Source organism: Perca flavescens, chromosome 8 (assembly GCF_004354835.1).
Source record: "Perca flavescens isolate YP-PL-M2 chromosome 8, PFLA_1.0, whole genome shotgun sequence".
NCBI lineage: Eukaryota > Metazoa > Chordata > Actinopteri > Perciformes > Percidae > Perca > Perca flavescens.
The window spans coordinates 8,691,994-8,710,646 of NC_041338.1; the positions used below are offsets into that span (position 1 = coordinate 8,691,994).

Below are 18,653 nucleotides of genomic sequence, written 5' to 3' on the forward strand. Positions count from 1 at the left end.
CTATGTGTGTAAGCAGCTTTAGAGTGCCTGTCTCTTTAAGCCACCCTCCCAAAAAAAAAACTAATTTCAGCCAAATTGACTGCAACAGAGTATACAGCGGGACTTTATAACCAGGAAAAATCACCAATAAAGGCTTCTATAACAAACACTACACAACTGGACATGTTCTAGCAGGAATGTGTTTCGAAATTGGGGAGAAATTAAGGCAGCCAAGATTACAGCTTTTTCTGGAGTTTTCATGTAGCTACTTGTAGTTTGCAATGGGACTGTAGAGCCCAGTTCAGACCGAAGATATGCGTTGAGACAAAACCATTTTAGAACACTGCAGGACGTCACCTGTTTCAACAGCCTATCAACTCATAGCAAAGTCAGCTATTCAAATCAGGTCGGCAGTTTCAGAAAGTTGTAGACCGGCACATGGTAGGAAGTTGCAAGTTTTAAATAGCCCGAAATTTTGGGAGAAATTAACAACATATCAACCAAGATTACAGATTTTGCTGACGTTAGCATATAGCTACATGTAGCACATGACCATATCCAGAAAACCGTCCCGAAGTAACATGACAGAGAGCGAGCGAGAGAGAGAGAGCGAGAGAGAGAGTAGAAAAACTGTTGAAACCAGAGCATTCAGAACAGTGGCAAATCTGAGGTTTTGACTCACAGGGATTTCTTTTAAATACATTTACTTAATTATTTTACTGTAAGCTTTGGCTACATTAATAAGAACATTCAACACTGTAACATTAGAGATGTGACAGAAAATACAGAAAAGCATAATAGATCTCCTTTATTATTATTTCCTGGGCAACCATGGATTTCTATTTGCTGTGATACAGTATAACAAATTTGACATCTTGCCTCAAATAATTCCAAATGTCCACATACCTTCTTTAGCGACGCAATGGTTGCTTCTTGTTTTTCATTTGCAGTAGTCAGTTTCTTATTTATTTTCATGGCCTCATCAACTGTAAGAATTACACACGACAAGACACCATCATACATAATGCTATGACATCACTACAATTGTCTTACATTACTAGTAATTAGTGACACACATGAGGGCAGACAGGAAGGGATCCTCTAAAACTCAAAATAAGCAACACTATGTTACAACTAGTGCACTAATATTTTCGCCCTGGTTGTTCTGTGTCCCTGGTTGTTCTGTGTCCCTTACAATAAATGATGAGTGTAACACTTTCCAGGGATGTCATACTTTTTTGAATAAGCGACCACCGACGCAGAATGTGCCAACTGTATAAACAGTAGGTTACACATACATTTAAAAATAGAGTGCATTTTTATTTACTCTTTTACTGACATGATTTAAGCAACTTTAGCTTCTGCCTGGGATTTGAGACTATACTGTCTAGAGCTCACCATTAAGAGTGATGAAAACTAAAATCATCCACTCAGTGGATAGTCAGGGCCCAAAACAATATAGTTGGCAAAAAGAAATCTTAGAACACAGTTTATTGAAACTTGAAGCACCTGGGCTACAGTAGCAGATAATGCCTGGTTACTCTGCTATCAGCTGACCAAAAGTAGAGTAAGCTACATTGGACAGGTGGTCAAGTGGATGGCAGCAAATGTCTCTAACAGCAGGATGCATAATTTGTATTTATTTTTAACAGTATGGATCCATAGAGTCATGTCAACAGAAAAGGCTGCTGGTTTTAATGTTGTGGTAATGTTTTATTGGCTCACATTAAGTTCCTTTAGCATTTAAAAAGGAACATGACAGTGACCTCAGTGCTCATTACCCAGATCTCAACTACAAAATAATATCTTTGTGATGAAGTGCAACTGGACATTCATAGAAATGTACGTGCTGCAAAAAATCACGCAGAAGCTGATTCATACTACTGTATCAAGTCAGCACGAACCAGAATCTCTGTGAATTGCTTCCTGCACCTTGTAAATTCAGACCCTAAAGATTCAGGGTATTCTAGAAGCAAAATAGGGTTTTTTCTGGTAAGATCTAATAAAGTCAACTTTGAGTTCCTTTTTTTAGGCACGCTACCTCAGTAACATTCAATAGCATGAACTGATGTACTGTACAGTATCCTGTAGAATGTTGTTAGTACAGTTCTGGCTGGCTGGAAAATTGTGTCTTTGCAGCATTGTATAATTTGCTTACCTACAGCTCTTACAACAGGGAGAACACATCTCTCTCTCTAATATATATATATATATATATATATATATATATATATATATATATATATATATATATATATATATATACACACACACACACACACACACACACACACATACACACACACACACCTTTCTGATGATATATCCATACATCCGTTAATTACCATTTTGCTCTAGTTTCTCGTGGGCCTGCTTGACCATGGCACACTGTCTGGATAGAGCACTGAAACGCTTCTCAACCTCCCCCAACTGGTTCAAGTGGCTATCCTTTGACCGGTTCTGCAAGGCTAATTTCTGTTCCTGTGTAAGGGGTATAGTTAAAACAGACAAAAAATGAGTGCCAGAAAAAATCATAGCAATACAGCAATAGCAAAGTGCTTAGCACAAAAATGTCAAGCTTAATGCCACTCTCATATCTGTCTTTTAAAAAGGAACGCCGACTTATTGGGACTTTAGCTTATTCACCTTATCCCCCAGTGTTAGATAAGTCCATACATACCCTTCTCATCTCCGCACGTGTCGTAACTGTCTGACGCACCCACCGCTAGTCTAGTTTAGCACAGATCCTGGAGGTAACCAGCTCCATCTAGCCTACTGCTCCCAATAAGTGACAAAATAAAGCCAACATTGTCCTATTAACATTAGCAGTGCTTCACCTTCTGAGAATAGTTCCCAGTATGTATACGGTTAAAAGATGGCTGTGTCTCATGTGACCTTGTTATTTATACACGCTGTGACTATACAAATCACAACATGTAAATAGGAAAATGTTGGCGTTATTTTGTCACTTATTGGGAGCAATTACCTCCAGGATCTGTGCTAAGCTAGGCTAGCGGTGGGTGCGTCAGACAGAGTTACGACACGCACGGAGATGAGAAGGGTATGTATGGACTTATCTAACTCTGGGGGATACGGTTAATAAGCTAAAGTCCCAATAAGTCGGTGTGTTCCTTTAAATTTGAAGCTATGACCAGCAGCTGGTTAGCATGGCCTATAAAGACTAAAAGCAGAGGAGAAAAGCTAGCTAATGGGTTTCTACAGGTTTCACCAAGTCAAATTAAGACTTTTTAAGACATTTTTACAACAATTATGAATGAATTATGAATTAAGACCTATATAACAACATTAAAAACAAAACAAAAAAACAAAAAAACGGCAGATGTCAGAGTCGGGAAACAATTCTCTGAGTTCCTCATTCGCATTATAAGACTAGTCACCCCGTGGAGGACCCAGAGGAGGGTTGGGTATTGTTTGGGTTTTTTCTTATACCGGTTCTAAAACAATTAAACTTATAAAATGGTGTTGATGCCTTAACGTGCCTGAATTGATACTAGGATAAAGAAGAGCACGGCTTATGTATTGCTAAGGCCATATGGTCAAATAACTTTTTTTTTATTAAGAATGTAATAACAATGACTTATAACTAAACTTATTTTACTAGTCAATTGCAGTTATATGACAAAAAAAGAACAATGACAAAAGGGTATTTTACAATAACAGTGAATGCACCACTAACTTACCAACTGTAACTGAACATACCATTAAGTTATGTGTTATGTGAGTATTTAACTGCACGCTGTTGGATGTTCCAGTGTTGGAATCATTTCCAGTGAAAAATTGCCACACTTTAATGTTTAGCTTAGTATTTAACTGTATTTAAGTAGCTACTGGCTAACGTTAGGCTAACGTTACCTGCTGCGAAGTGTAATGTTAACTAGCATTACATGCAGTGATGCTTCTGTTGCCTCAGATGTCCGTTTTAAAGCACCAGGGAGCAGTGCAGGTATTTTAGTGGCACCGAAATCCGCATTGATGTTCGGCCCGGTAGATACATATCAGTACCGGGTTTCGGTACCCAACCCAGAGCATCTCCGCTCTGTTGGCTCTGATCCAAAAGCAACATGGAGGTCGCTTATTGGAGTTGCGGAGCTGCCCTTCTCGCCTAGGCAGTGTGGAGGTACTGCTGGGACTGGAGCCACCACATACTCTACAGAACTGGCTGATGGCTGTCGTTTGGCTTGTGCCTATACCGCCAGATAAGACTGTATAATTATATTTATATTTGTATCTCTATGCCTACCTTTGGTATGTCAAATAGTAGAACGTGATCACACATTTCCATCATACAAAACTCCACATTACGGAACATTATCCAGGTATACATAACATTATTTATTATTCACCATAAGGCCACTTTTGTGAGTAACGGTAACATAAATAGTTAGCCACTACGGTAGTGAGGCTAACATGTATAGCCATGTTAGCTCATGTTAGCTCTAATACTTTGGGAACAACTGCAAGCATATATTAAATTACTTAACAGTTTGTCACTGACAGTTGCCTAACATTACCACGTTTACATGCCATCAAATGGTGTGCCGGTGGAACACAACCGGCACAGGTCAGTGTAGTGAGTAAACCTGTTTTAGTCGTGACTCACTCGGATCTTTTACCCGTGTCTTTAAATTAACTCATGAGTCCCAAGTCTCTAGTATCATTAACTCGGATCAGTTGAGTCCTACTACAATTCAATCTAAAATGATAACAGCGCCACACAAAAACCTCTTGCAATATTAGCTACTACTAGTCCTAGCCATCTTAGCTGCCAAAAGCTTTATAACTTACAATTTTGTAGGCAACCACAACTCCACAAGTCAATTCAAGCGACTGAGTGAGCAGGGACAGTCCGAGACAGGTTACAGGAACTTCCCGACCCGCAGACTCAGAGCCGGAAACATTGCAAGCTCGCAGACCATGGGACTCCCTAGTCATGACTCACGAGTCGCGCGAATCAGCCGGCTACGTTGTCATGAGTGGATCTGTAGAGCAAATGAAGTCTCTCCTCAAGTCAGAGTGAAAAGCAAATCCACAACAAAAGCCAATCTTTCCCTTCTGAAATAACATACAATGTTCTGCACGTAGCCTAGGCCTAGTGTAGGTTTAGTGTATAAATGTAGTATATTAAAATGCAATTAGGTCGAGCAGAAAAAATTGCAAGCTCTGTAGACCATGGACCTCATGAATCGCGCGAATCAGCCGGCTACGTTGTCGTGAGTGGATCTATAGCAGACGAGTGAGTTTAGTTAGAGTCAGGGTGAAAAGCAAATCCACAACAAAAGCCATTCTTTCACTTCTAAAATAACATGTTTATAGGTTTGGTGTATAGATGTAGCACATCAAAATTAGGTCGATCAATTTAAAAAACAATTGTTCCTGTTTCTACGTCTACATTGAAAGCCTATATATTGCTTAGGCCACACTAAGTGTGTGCTCTCCTGTGAGTGTCAGGGTTGTACGTTCTGTATGTTCTGTTTCCTGTTTTAGTTTGACGGTCTGGGTTTCTGTCTTGTCTTGTCTTTTACTTCCTGTGTTTTCCCTCCCTTGTGATTACTCTAATGTGTTTCACCTGTTTCCCAGCCTTGTGGCCAACTGTCCCTTGTTAGTCCTCGTTATCCTGTGTATTTAGTCTCTGGGCGTTTCTCAATACCAAGAATGCAAACTACGGACTTGTGTTCTTGGGGAGAACGTTCTTGCTGGTTGTTCTTGGAAGAATTAACTCGCAAGTTCACAAGCACAGAAAACGCTGTTAACAGTTTGAGACGATGCGTTCTTCCTGTTATTGCTCAACACTCCCAGCGCTGAGGCTACCTGCAAGGCTCCAAAATACCAGCTAGAAATAAAAACCACAACAATATAACCACTTTGTATTAAAACAATCTCCGGACAAGAAAACCTCATAATGCTACAACTATTGCAATAATATTGAAAAATAAAACTAATTGAGCTTTAATTTTATTGTTTATGGTTTAGCTCAAACACCCTTTACTTATTCAAAAGAGTGGAACGCGATCCCTACTATTATTAGCATAAAAGTTTAAGTCAGTTTAAATTAAACAAATAAATAGGCATATGCACTGGTGTGTCCTATGTATTCCTGTTAGTGTTATGTGGAATTATCATTTCTATTGCCCAGGGAGATGGAAATTAGAAATTCAAATTATAAAGGTTGGTGTCTCCCCTTTAGTCTACATAACATGTCATAGCAAGTTACCACTTTATGTACTTTATGTCATTTATCATAAAGACTGAAATTAAACTTCTAATAAATCAGAAAACAAATACACCAAAAATATGAACTAACTACAAAATATAATGTAGGCTATAGCATATGGCATAATTTAAACAAGTCTCCCGAAAAGAAACGGGTGTATCTCATAGACTAATAATATACAGTCTATCTATGGTATATCTTTCCTCTGCCTGCTGCGCTGTCTCTGTGTGTGTGTGTGTGTGTGTGTGTGTGTGTGTGTGTGTGTGTGTGTGTGTGTGTGTGTGTGTGTGTGTGTGTGTGTGTGTGTGTGTGCGTTTGTTGAGTTTAACTCCGAAAAGACAGTTAACCACATGTGTTGTGATATTTACACAAACGATCCGAAACGGCGAAATAAAAGCCTCTTATTTATGGGACCGGTCTAAAAGACCTCCGTCTTACAGCGGGATCTCCGAGTGTGACTGTCCGAGCGCCGAGCAAGCGGCCCCGGCAGGCGCAAGCTGGGGCCGCGTCATTTTATGGAGCTCCGAAAACTTTGGAGCAAATTGTCAATTCGGCAAAGATTTTCGCAAGACTGCCTATATTCGAAATATAAACCGTTCATTTCTCGCCTAAAATGTTCTCAGAAGTGAATTTAGTGATGAATAAGATGGCAAAAATTGTTAAAATTTTCCCGTTTTTGGGCTGTCTATGTACTGGAAATCCAACCATCATTGAATGCCGAAATGAATGTTGGGATACAGGTGCTGCGAAGTTCATACAAGTTACCAACCAATGTATCCTCGGTAGATGGGCGTGTCAAGAATACATCCGGGAATTTTAACTGTTCTTGGCGAAATGCAAACTTGTGTATTGGGACAGTACTTTGGCAACATGAGATGACGTTTCACAGGGACACAAGAACACAAGTCAATAGAAGAACACATATTGGGAAACATGTGTTTCCCTTGTCTTGTGTCAGGTCATTGTTGTTTTTGTTTCGGCCTGCATTCCTAGCTTTTGGATATCCTGTTTTGTTTTTTGGACATTGTTGAGAAATAAATCCTCTGCTCAACCTACCTTTACCTGCACTCTCTGTGTTTGGGTCCACCTTTCCCCGACGATCGTGACAGTGAGCAGCTGCATGAGGTGGCGAGTAGGACGGAGTTTTCTTGGCGATTTAGCAATACTGACTCAAGTGACTTGCACAACCTAGATCAGTTTAGTGAGTGACTGAGAATAACCCAAATCTTTAAAAATAATTGAGTTTGCCAGTGCCACCAGTGGATCGGTTTATGCCGCTGTCACAGTGGTATATGCCATCAGCCACTGGCACATGCCGCTGTAATGAGCTATGTACCGGAGTGGCTGACCATCAGCCACTTGTCGATCTCGCTAGGGCGAAAAAAAAAAAATTCTTAAGCGCTGCGAGAGCATTCCAATGAGCATTAGAGGTAGCGTTACATTGACTTAGAGAAATTAAGACCGGTTTAAAATTAATTGAAGACCTAGACACAATATTTCAGAAAATGTATGACTTTTTAAGGGCTTAAATTTTGATTTTGAAATTGAAGACTTTTTAAGACCCCACGGAAACCCTGTAGCCTGGCTTTGCCCAAAGGTCCAAAAGAATCCACCTACTAAAGTGATGTCAAGGCTCCAGTAAATTACCACCAAGCAATTGTCTGGCAAAAAACATCCTGTAAAATCCAAACTTGTCATTTTCACACTTTTGTTTTTGTATGAATTAAAAAACGAGATATAAAATGGAAATTAGTGAGCTTTAAAAGGTTCTGGTGGGCTGATTTGTTGTAACTTTGGACAGAGTCAGGCTAGCTGTTTCCCACTGCTTTCAGTCTTTCTGTCAAGCAAACTAATTGGCTGCTGGCTGGTCTGTAGTCAGCGCACAGACATCAGAGTAGTATTGATCTTCTCATCTAAATCCCAGCAAAAAAAAAAAAGCAAATAGATGCTTTCCCCAAAATGTGAAAGTTTTCCTTAAGGAAAGGACTTAGCCTTTAAAAAAGAAGCATGCTCCATGTAGGTTGCTCAGCTTAAAAGGCAGGCACAAAACAAGAGGAGGCTAATGGCAGTGGCACATTTTGATAGATATAGCATACTGTTACAGGGGAAACTGATGTCAAGGGATTGTGTTTTTTGTGGGATAAAGGAATCAACTCAATACACGCCTCAGAGCGCTTTATCGCTCTTCAAACTGCCATTATAGTTTGATTGTCTGTATTAAGCGGAGCAGATTCTTTACTTCACTTTCGTTTTCCCACTCAATCCCTTCTTTTGCTCTCATTCTCACTCCCTCCTATCCCTCTCTCCAATACACCAGCTCACTTTGACTCCCTCTCACTCTACTGAGCCACTGTTATGTGAAGAAGGTTAAACCGAGCGAGGCCCAGTTATAAAACATTTTAATAGAGATATTTTCTCTGCTGTGCTGGCAGTTTAAAGTGTCACACACTCCCTATCCGTTACTTCTGATAAGCTCTTCCCTCTAAACCTATCCCTCCTTAGCACCATTCCCTCTTTTATTTTTTCTCACTCCCATCCTCTGTCAACAATTTGTATAGAAAGTAGAAAATCCTTACTTACCAGCTCACTTGATTTCTTCTCTAAGTTGTACTTCAGTAACTGTGAAACATAAGTAAAATAAAATCAACTCTGATGAGCAAAGCATTGTGGCTTAATTTGAGTGAAGCTTAAAAAAACAAAAAATCGGTTACAAGACACACATTTACCCAACATTTGTGTACACAATAAATAAAGATGCCACATATTTATAACACACACACACACACACACACACACACACACACAGCAGTGCTACAGAATAGACCTTGAGGAAAGATTGATTCAAGGACCCCCTCAAAAAAGGAAATGATTAATCTCATGGGGTTATCCTTCTAATAAATATGTATTTGTTGACTGCTGTTTCCAAGGTCAAGAATGAACTTTGAATGTCCGCTCCGTAGTTTGGGAAATCAGGAAGCGATGCAGTAGCAGTAACATTGTGCATGGTTAGCAGAAACAAACCTCCTTGAGCAGAATGGATAAAGAAAAGGGTCTTTTGAGCTTCCAGTGTTCAGTTTCAAAGCCCTTCAAGATGGTTCTCCGACAAGTCTTAAGTTATTTGCATGTACTGTCGATGTGAATTGAGTTACCACCGGAGTACGTTGAGTCTCAAATACCATTTGCTGGCCAAGCATACGGCTGATGCAGGAAACCCTCCTCCCCCTCACCAAAAGCAGGCCACACTAAATGTCATATGTGCCCATGTGTTGTTGCCATATTATGCTTTCAGCATATTTTTTGAGCAGTAACTTTGAGGTTATTCTGGTGAATATTCAACAGTATTTGTCAGGTTTTGGATTGTTGCAATAATACTAAACATTTGCATAAGGCAAGTATATTTGTCCGCACCCACGCTGATAAGAGCATTAAAAACAAAAATGTGCGATTCATTTATGATCAATCGCGAGTTAACTATGGACAATCATGCGATTAATAGTAATAAAATATTTTAAAACAGCTAACCTTAAGGTAAAATTGTTTTGTCAGCGTGGCATCCCCACACTAATTTGCAAATGTGTATTAGTCTAGAACCTCCAAGGGGTGTTATCAATGGTGTAGACTAAAATGCCTCTGGATGCAATTAAATCAGGGTTGTCCCTCATTATTATTACTACTATTATTACAATTCTACACTGTCTACATCTGCCAGCCTGCTTACAAAGACAACCAATTATTTGAGACAGCAGCAATTTATGCTAATTTTAGAGGGTAATATGACTGTTCCAAAACACACTTCATGTCTACAAGGATTAATCAATAACCTTCCAAAAAATATGGTTAATTATTAATAAATGCTGAAATATGGTAAATCAAGAGGGTCTATACCTGCATTTTATATAAAGATTATATTTGCATTTTTTATTATTGTAGTTGTGGGCAGTTTTCCCTTTGTCATTTGTTTGATTTTGAGACTTATAGGAATGGTAAGATTCACCAATTTGCATTGGTGTGACAAGATAAGCGTGCATGATGCAAGTGCATCAATTAAAAAAGTGTGCACCTGATACAATTTTGGATGCATTGTTTCTAATAGATTTGCTTGCATAAAATCAGATTTTTTTTTTATATATATATATATATATATATATATATATATATATATATATATATATATATGATATTTATTAGTAGAGGCCCTATGCTTTTATTTAGAAATGTGGCCGGATGCCGACTGCTGAGGCGTGACACAACAGCCTTGTCCCGCCCTACTGTACTGTGTGATCAGCAGGGATACTGTACTTAACTCTGACGCACTGTTTCAAAATTTCTCACCATAGCTGAGCTTTTTTACTGTCATGACTGGACTCATTGATGACAGTGAGACTGGTGTTTGTTTAGAGCAGCCTGTGGCTACCAATAATAGTTTTTTGTGAGCAGTTATGAAAGACCTGTTTGTATAAGCTCCATTATTTTTTATTGTTTATATAGAAACTGCTTGGTGCTCACTGCTGAGTTAGCCTACCTGCTGAAAGAGTGTAAGCCCATCCATCTGCTGGCGGTAGTTATGGTACACTTTGCTTTATTGTCATTGCTAATCCTGAGCATCCTTAAACAGTTAACTGTGTGAGGTGTTATAAAAGTGTATTGTACTGTAAACTGGAGAACAAACAGAGAACACTACCTACAAAGAAAAGGCAATGAGATGCTTGCTTACTGAGCAGTAGAGGGTTATTATTTAGATTTATTAAGGGTTAATTGAACTATACTGTTCCACTGGAGCTCAAATTTGTAATTTAGCAGATTGTCAAGGTATGGCAATTAAATCACTTCAATCCAAACTGCCACTGATGTGAAAATGTGTTAAATTAAAAGGAACCCACCAGACCATGTCACAAGAATTAACACAACTGGGCCTCACTTTAGCCAAACAACACATTCAGGGTCTCCCAGATAGAATATCAAAAACAGTCTCTATTGTCTCTGTAATATGGCTGGGTTGTTAAAGTGCAGTAGACCGTGGGGATGGCTGTATATCAGCTCTGTGGTGTCAAGCCTGAAGACAAACACTCTGGGAGCCAGACTGAGTCAGGCCTATGCCTAACGCCCTAAGCCTTTGACTGTGGTTGGGCATGAGCTTTCGTTATTTACTTATCTCTCTAAACAGTTTATTGGTAAAAATAAATAAATTTTTCTGATTTTAAAGAAAGATCAAAAGACAGAAAGAAAAAAGGGGGCAATTGACTGGGAGTGCTGGTGTGTGTGTGTGTGTGTGTGTGTGTGTGTGTGTGTGTGTGTGTGTGTGTGTGTGTGTGTGTGTGTGTGTGTGTGTGTGTGTGTGAGAAATAGAGACAGAGGGAAGAGGCTGTGAATGTTGCACATCTCCGTACTTGAAGCATCTTCAGCTCTTCTTTCAGGTTGTTAATCTCCTTATCCTTTAACTCAGCACTGACCTGGTATTTCCCCTGAAATGTAAAATTATTATTGTGAGTGTCAAAAAAGCACCAAATCACAGCACGAAAGAATTCACTCCAAGGGCCAAGATTATGCAACTGAGATGAGTGAATTTACTACTGCACTAAAAACATTAATTGAATAAAATGCTCTGAGTATCTTGTTGGCGTTTTTAGGAATAAGCCCTTCATACCTTCTCCTCCTCAATGTTTCTTATTTTTGCCTGAAGCTTGAGGAAAAAAAAAAGGAAATCTTCAGAAGGTTTTAATGAATTGTTAAGTCTTTTTTTAGATACAGTATATAAAAACTTTAACCAAACAGTAAAAACATACCTGCTTTTTAACACTGATGAGTGACTCTGTGTGCTGGTTTGCCACTGTTTCAATTTGATGTTGTAGGGATTCCTGTCAAACAGGAAAATATTTAATCAGTCAAAACAATTGATGATGATTAATGAAGTATAAAATATCAAAATTAATTATTTTAAAATAAGAATATGGGTGTGTATGATCTTTTGTGAATGTCCACCTTTCTAAGTACCAACATAAAGATATTAAAGATGTTGATGTAATGCCTGCTAGGCCCAGCTGTACCTTCTCCCAGTCCAGCTCCTGTTTCTCCAATGCCAGTTTACTGATCTGATCCTCAAAGCGTGTCTCTGCATCCTGTAACATGGAAAGGCATCATTTACATAAGAGCTGATACTCAACCATCCAAGGAACAATCACACATACTGAGTAAGAAGTAATTCACAATTAGACACACAGACAACCTGGTGACACCTGCTTAATGAAATAAGACCGTACATTTAGATGGGGTGATGGCTGGTACAATGCGATCTTAGAAGGCAGGGCATTGGCTAAAAATCTGTTATCTCTTCAATTCTGTGTGCAGATAACTCTCTGGAGTTGAGCCCAAACTGCAAACTGCAGTATGTTTTCCTGGTTCATTCCTCCGTATCTTTTATAGAAGCACACATAGCAGAAAGAGGAACATTAGAGGGGAGGTGATATTTGTGGAAAGTCATCCTTATCCTCCCTCTTCCCTGGGAGAAGGCAGGTAAAAGTCAATTCCTCTCTACATCCATGGGACTTTTTATGTGCATGTGGGAGCTGGTTAACTCACTGAGTTTATTTTATAAGTTCCAATTAAACTATGCTACCAGCGTGGCACTGCACTTAAAAAAAGGAGATGAAGCTGTTATTTTTCCACTGAGGAATCCTTATTTTTGTGTGTGTGTGTGTGTGTGTGTGTGTGTGTGTGTGTGTGTTTAAGCCTAGTAGTCCATGTAAATCAAAGTAGGCAACTGCAGATCAACTTAGGGCTGAGGGCAATAAAACCTTTTCATTTGTATTTGTCTAAACAATATCTCATAATATTTGATTTAGCTTATTGTGTTCATCTCTTTACTGTTTTATTGCTGTCTCTTTACTGAATAGATGCTTTTTACTGGGCATTAAAAAGAACAAGTATCTGGGCATGAAAAAGTTATAGTTTATTTAATAGTCTAGTTGGAAGAAGTTGGACAAAGCTTATCCTAAAGTTTTCAAGTAGCCTATACGTGTTATTGTGATAAGTCAATGTAAGGCAATGTTTTCATTTATATTTCAATTAGAATGATTAGTATTTATTATGACTTTTGTAAAAAGCTTCTTATCTCACACTAAATGTCATATGTACTCCCCTTTGACAACATTGTTTCATACATGTAGCCCTTTTCCATTTAGGGTTAAGTATAGCACATTCTCTCCAACTAAAGCAGTGGGTTGTACTGTATTTAAAAAAGAAAAGAAAACAAACCCATGGAATTTGACCTGCTCAGGAATGTCCGGCACCATCATGACATCCTCTCGCTTCTTAACCTCTCCACCCCATAAACGCCACAACTACAAAGTGCTACTTTGATAACAGCAGTGCCTGAGGAGGATCAGACTGATATACCATCTTATGCTCGTGTCCCAGTTAACATGACTATAACAATAAAAACTAAATGGCAACAAATGACCAACATCCCATTTTTGCTGGCCTAACCTTTAAGCACACTCACAATGTGTTGTCAGGTTGAAAGCACTTGCTGGAGGGTAGATTGCATTATTATTTATTTGTGTTACTTTTACAAACAAATTTACTTTCCACGTATTGGTCAGGGGTCTAACGGCTTATGTGACCCCATCTCGACGCAATGTGCCTCTTATCCAGATAGCTGAAAGGGGCAGCTGGTTTTCTCTAGGACACTTTAATACCAACTCCCCTACTACTATGAAATCACACTGCTCTTTAACCAAACACAGAGCCATTAGTGTCTAAGTTCTACTCAGTAAATAGTGATGTGATGCAGAGGAAGACATAATTTGACATTTCTTTTAGAGCTACACTATAAATCATTTAAAGCTGCCTTAAAAATGTGTTAACTGAACTTAGGTTGAATAATTGGTTTGAAGTCATCTTATGAGTTTTGGTAATGTAAAACCAACTGAGTTAAGTTAACTTAAGACAACTACTGTAATGAAGTTAAAATGTTACAGTATGATTTGCTTTCTATTGACATTTTCTCAGTGTGAAAAGTCAATTCTTCATTTGGCACTAAGAACAACTGCAGCTGCTCCTGTTGGAGCCACTTTGTACCAGTTAGCACAAAGGCGATAAGCGAGACGGCTGCTGCTGGCCTTATTAAACGTACGTAAGGGGGTAGGGACGGAATCTGATACTAACCTTCTTTATGTCGCATTTTTCATTATTAAGGAAATAAACACTGATGACTTAATTTGACATGTATTAAAGACACACAGCAAGTTTCCATATGTGTTCTTCAAGCTATACAAAGAATGGTCACGTGCTGATCATGTTTCTTTAGAAACTTAATTCAATGAGTTGACTGTACACTCTGAATTAGATGTACATAACCCATCTGTTCTATACATTCAACTCATCATTTTAAGTCAAAAGACTTTAAGAAAATTTAAGTTGGATTAACTTTAAATTAATAAAACTTACATAATTTTCATTGAAGTTGATGAGAAAACATTAGTGGATTTTACTCAATTCCTATATGATTTTTTACAGCGTACTTTTTATATACACCATAGCTCAGTTTCAGTAACTGCTTGAACAATATAAGTAAATATACGGTAGTATATATACAGTATTTTCTATAGATCAGTGGATCCCAACCTGGGGTCGGAACTCTGACAAAGGGTTGCAAGATAGATTTTAGTGGTTGTAAGATGATTAACAAAATGCTAAAGAAGAGAAAAGATACAAGAAAACATATTCCTGCTACAAAATCATTACGTTTAATTTATACATACATTCCTCTAACCTAACTTTTTCTTGTGAAATATGAGTAAATTGTACTTTCTTAGATTTACTGAGGTTTAAAATAAAACAAGGGAAAAATCTGTTTTTGCTGAACTCTACAACCAGTGGAAATATGCAACCTGTGATAATGGGCCACACATATACACTGCATTGTTTCAAGGGATTAAAAGCTACAAGGGTTCAATCACTGCTTTAGATTGTGACATCAAAAGACCATGCGTAAAAAAGCCCAACACCTGCTGGTTCTACAAATATCAAAAGCTTTGACCGCTGTGCCCTTACAATAGTAATAGTACTGGAAATCTTAACCAAAAGAGATCTTTTGTCAATACTGCATCAACATGAAAAGCCACATACATATGACAAATGTTACAATTGCTACTATACCCTCTGAATATGCAGCTCCTCTACAGCCTCAAGTAGATGGGTTTTAAATTCCAACAACTGTAGTAAGATGGTGCCTCCACTTTCTGCTTGACATCGAGCGTTAGGCAGAGACAGCTCCTGCTCCAACACAGGTCCTCCTACCTACATAAGAAAAATGTATGCTTATAATTTACCTATTCAAATACTTATTAATAGGCAATTCTAAGATACACAATTAGGCTATATGATGAGGCTATAGGACAAAGACAGTGCATGTTCAACAAAGAGCTAACAGTTAAACAACTTGAATGAGTGATTCATGATTCATTGGCAGTATAAGTACTGCAGGTGTCCTGCAGCTTAATGTCAGGAAACATATAGAAAATATTCCATGATTTGTTTCTGAGAATAAAACTGAGACGGATACAATACCCAGGAATTATTTAAAGCCAATGTTTTTAGTTGAAATATAACCAAAATAAATAAACAAACAAATCAGTTCATGAATTTGCTTTGCTTTGTCCTCTACTGTCAGAAGTAGTAACTTACAGTTGTGTGGGAGGGGAGTGTCCCGGAGTCAGCACTGAGATCCATCGAGTTGTTTCAGGGCAGGCCAAGGTCCCCTCTACTGCCTGTTAATCAAAAAAAAAAAAGAATTGGCTGTCTAATAAGCAGTAACACTCCGCTTTTCCACCCTTATGCTTATAATTACTTCCTCATCTGCAATTTTTACTGCTAAGTGATTTTATTAGAAATAACATGCTAGCACATTAAAGCCTCGTAATGTTTCTCAATCACTACAATCTAAGCTAATGGCTTTGAAAGGACCATTATGTTTTTTTCTGTCTTTGTTTTACACCACTTCCATTGCAGTGAGAAGATAACACCTTGATAAGCCATCTAGGTTCAAATGAACCAGCCCATTGACACTAATAGGGGTCAAGGCAATAACACTGAATGGACCAATTGCACTGTCAATGCTTTTTAAATTATCTAGGTTATTTAATTTGACCGGTGGATGGTTCTCTGAAACTGTCTCTGTCCCCTCAACATAACCAAGAAACTGAGTGACACACACACGCAAACACACTTAAGGGAAAATATTACTATTTAAGTGGGAGGTCTCCACTAGCCACTGATCTCTTAATAGAACAGACCTTTTTCTCCCATTTAACCTGTACTGGTATCAATCATGTTGGAGAATTAAATGATCCCTGCTAGAATTGGCTACTATCATAAAATGACAGTGTGACCCCAGGTTGAGGAGGGAGGGGATGTGCAAACGTGTGTTAGTGTGTCAAAGCGATAGTGTTTGTGTGTCTTATGTGCATACTGTGAATGTGTATGTGAATGGGAGTGGGGGAATAGACAACAATGTCTTTATTTGCTTTTCCTGTGATTCAGTTGAGCAGGTATTAACCACCATCTCTAAGCCATGAAAAGACAAATTAAAAGAACTGCCTCCATTAAATGGGAACATTTCTATCAAGCAACATGATGTCTGTATTAGCTTGTGGTGACTTATGTTAGCTACTGCTCTGTAATTCACTGAAGAAAAGAAAGTTAAACCACACCCATGCGATTGTAGTATTCACATTACAGCTAACAGCTAGCATGCTTGAGTTTAAATGACAGTAATGTTACCAGGTTTTTGACAATTTATCAATAAAGATTATACTGCTCCATTCCCTGGCTATATTGCAACTAAAGGCAAAATAGCAAGCTATTTATGCCAAAATATTCTTTAAAATGAGCGAGACAGTAAAAATGCTATATTTTTATTTAAAGAGAGACAGTGAAAATGCTAACTTTTTCTTTTAAAAGGAGTGAGACAGTGAAAGTTACTCTTTATTGTTTCCAAGTGCCAATTAACAAATTTCGCTAATGATAACCCCTAAGCTAACCCCCTTTTTAGTCAGAATGTATTATATTCCAAATAGATTTGGGTAGTGTAAGGCTTTTTTACTTTGACTTATATCAACCAAATTATGACTGAAATTAAAGAAAAATTCATTACAATGCAGCGTTCTATTGGAATTACCACAGACTTTAAAATTAGCCAAAACGTTAGCCTAACATAACACCAAAAGCTAACTTAATGCTTGCTAACTATAACAATATGTTAGCTAGCATGAGCCTCCATATTGCTAACGTAAACCAAAAAAATAAGTTAACATTAGTGTGTCCATTCAATTTTAAGATAATATTGTTACAAATATGTTAATGTCACTATGAATTAAAACGTTTGTTGTTTAAAGTGAATTAGTCAGGTAAAATTGTGGTTTGATGATGCTGCTACATTACCTTTGGTGGTTGCGTATTTATGAATTCTACTATGGCCACGCCTACGAAGCAGCTCGACCTCGAGTGGTCGAGTGGTTAAGGTTAGGATAGCCGATTGGTCAGGGGATAGGACCATTCCGTGCGTTCATGGACATCGGAAAAACGTTTTTCCGAGTGAAAACGTCACCATTCACGTAACGTCCTGTGGGAATCAGGGGTGGGAAACTCGGTCTGGATTTTGCTAACCGAGTTCCCCAGTTGGTGACACGTTGTTGACAACTGACGTTTGATGGAGGCGACTTTGGTTCACTGGACATATTTCAATGATAATAAACTGTTTATTGTGGACAAATGCCTCTACCAAGAAACATACACAGACATAATATGTTTAAAATTATTCATAAATAGGCCTATGTATAAAAAAAAAACACACACATTATCCGTGTCTTTTCCCGTTGGTTGTCCTGCAGATAACACAAACAAACACCTGGCGATGTGCTGTTTGATGCTCGCATAAGAAAACAGCAGAGAATCTTTTGTTATTGTGGCCTACATGTTTTCACACACCTGATGCTCTAGGCTACGGCCAACCGTTGGTAGCAGTAATGCAAAAAGTTGTTATGCCAAACGCCAATATAACAGAAGAAGAACACGCATCCCAACGATCCCGACCATGTGTGAACCGATGTGTACGCTGCCAGTCTGAAAAACAACGTAACCAGGGGGGCGGTGCCTGTTATTCCGAGGGGGACATGAACGCAGCAGCAGCATATGGATAGGACCATAGATAGGACTTGTACAAATCGGGTTACGTTACCTTGCGTAAGCATGGACGCCTGGCCAATAGCAGTGTGTGAATGCTATTGGAGCAAGTGACGGCGAAATGAGGCCATTCGATCAAAAAAAGCTCACCTGCCACTGAGTAGACTATCTTTGATGGTTTGCTGTTGGCATAGAGGACACTGAAAATTGTTCAGAACACAAATTAAATGGTTGAAATAGTCCAAACACACAAAAGATATGA

General features: G+C 38.5%; 1 protein-coding gene across 9 annotated transcripts in view; it reads right to left on the reverse strand.

Moving 5' to 3' along the window:
• ccdc73 (coiled-coil domain containing 73) overlaps positions 1 to 18,653 on the reverse strand; it is a 32,693-nt gene that overhangs the window by 13,499 nt on the left and 541 nt on the right. For 5 of the 9 annotated variants that reach the window (XM_028584788.1, XM_028584793.1, XM_028584790.1 and 2 more), the window contains exons 1-10: positions 17,651 to 17,739; positions 15,896 to 15,978; positions 15,368 to 15,508; positions 12,256 to 12,327; positions 11,995 to 12,066; positions 11,856 to 11,891; positions 11,599 to 11,673; positions 8,792 to 8,830; positions 2,325 to 2,460; positions 886 to 965 (exon numbers count right to left, since the gene is read on the reverse strand). In XM_028584788.1, coding sequence (XP_028440589.1) covers positions 886 to 965; positions 2,325 to 2,460; positions 8,792 to 8,830; positions 11,599 to 11,673; positions 11,856 to 11,891; positions 11,995 to 12,066; positions 12,256 to 12,327; positions 15,368 to 15,508; positions 15,896 to 15,940 — 696 coding nt within the window. In that variant the 5' untranslated portion in view covers positions 15,941 to 15,978; positions 17,651 to 17,739. Of the gene's footprint in view, positions 1 to 885; positions 966 to 2,324; positions 2,461 to 7,267; positions 7,503 to 8,791; positions 8,831 to 11,598; positions 11,674 to 11,855; positions 11,892 to 11,994; positions 12,067 to 12,255; positions 12,328 to 15,367; positions 15,509 to 15,895; positions 15,979 to 17,650; positions 17,740 to 18,196; positions 18,363 to 18,541; positions 18,592 to 18,653 lie in introns of those variants that run through there. The other 4 variants (XM_028584787.1, XM_028584786.1, XM_028584789.1 and 1 more) reach the window with 4 other exon arrangements.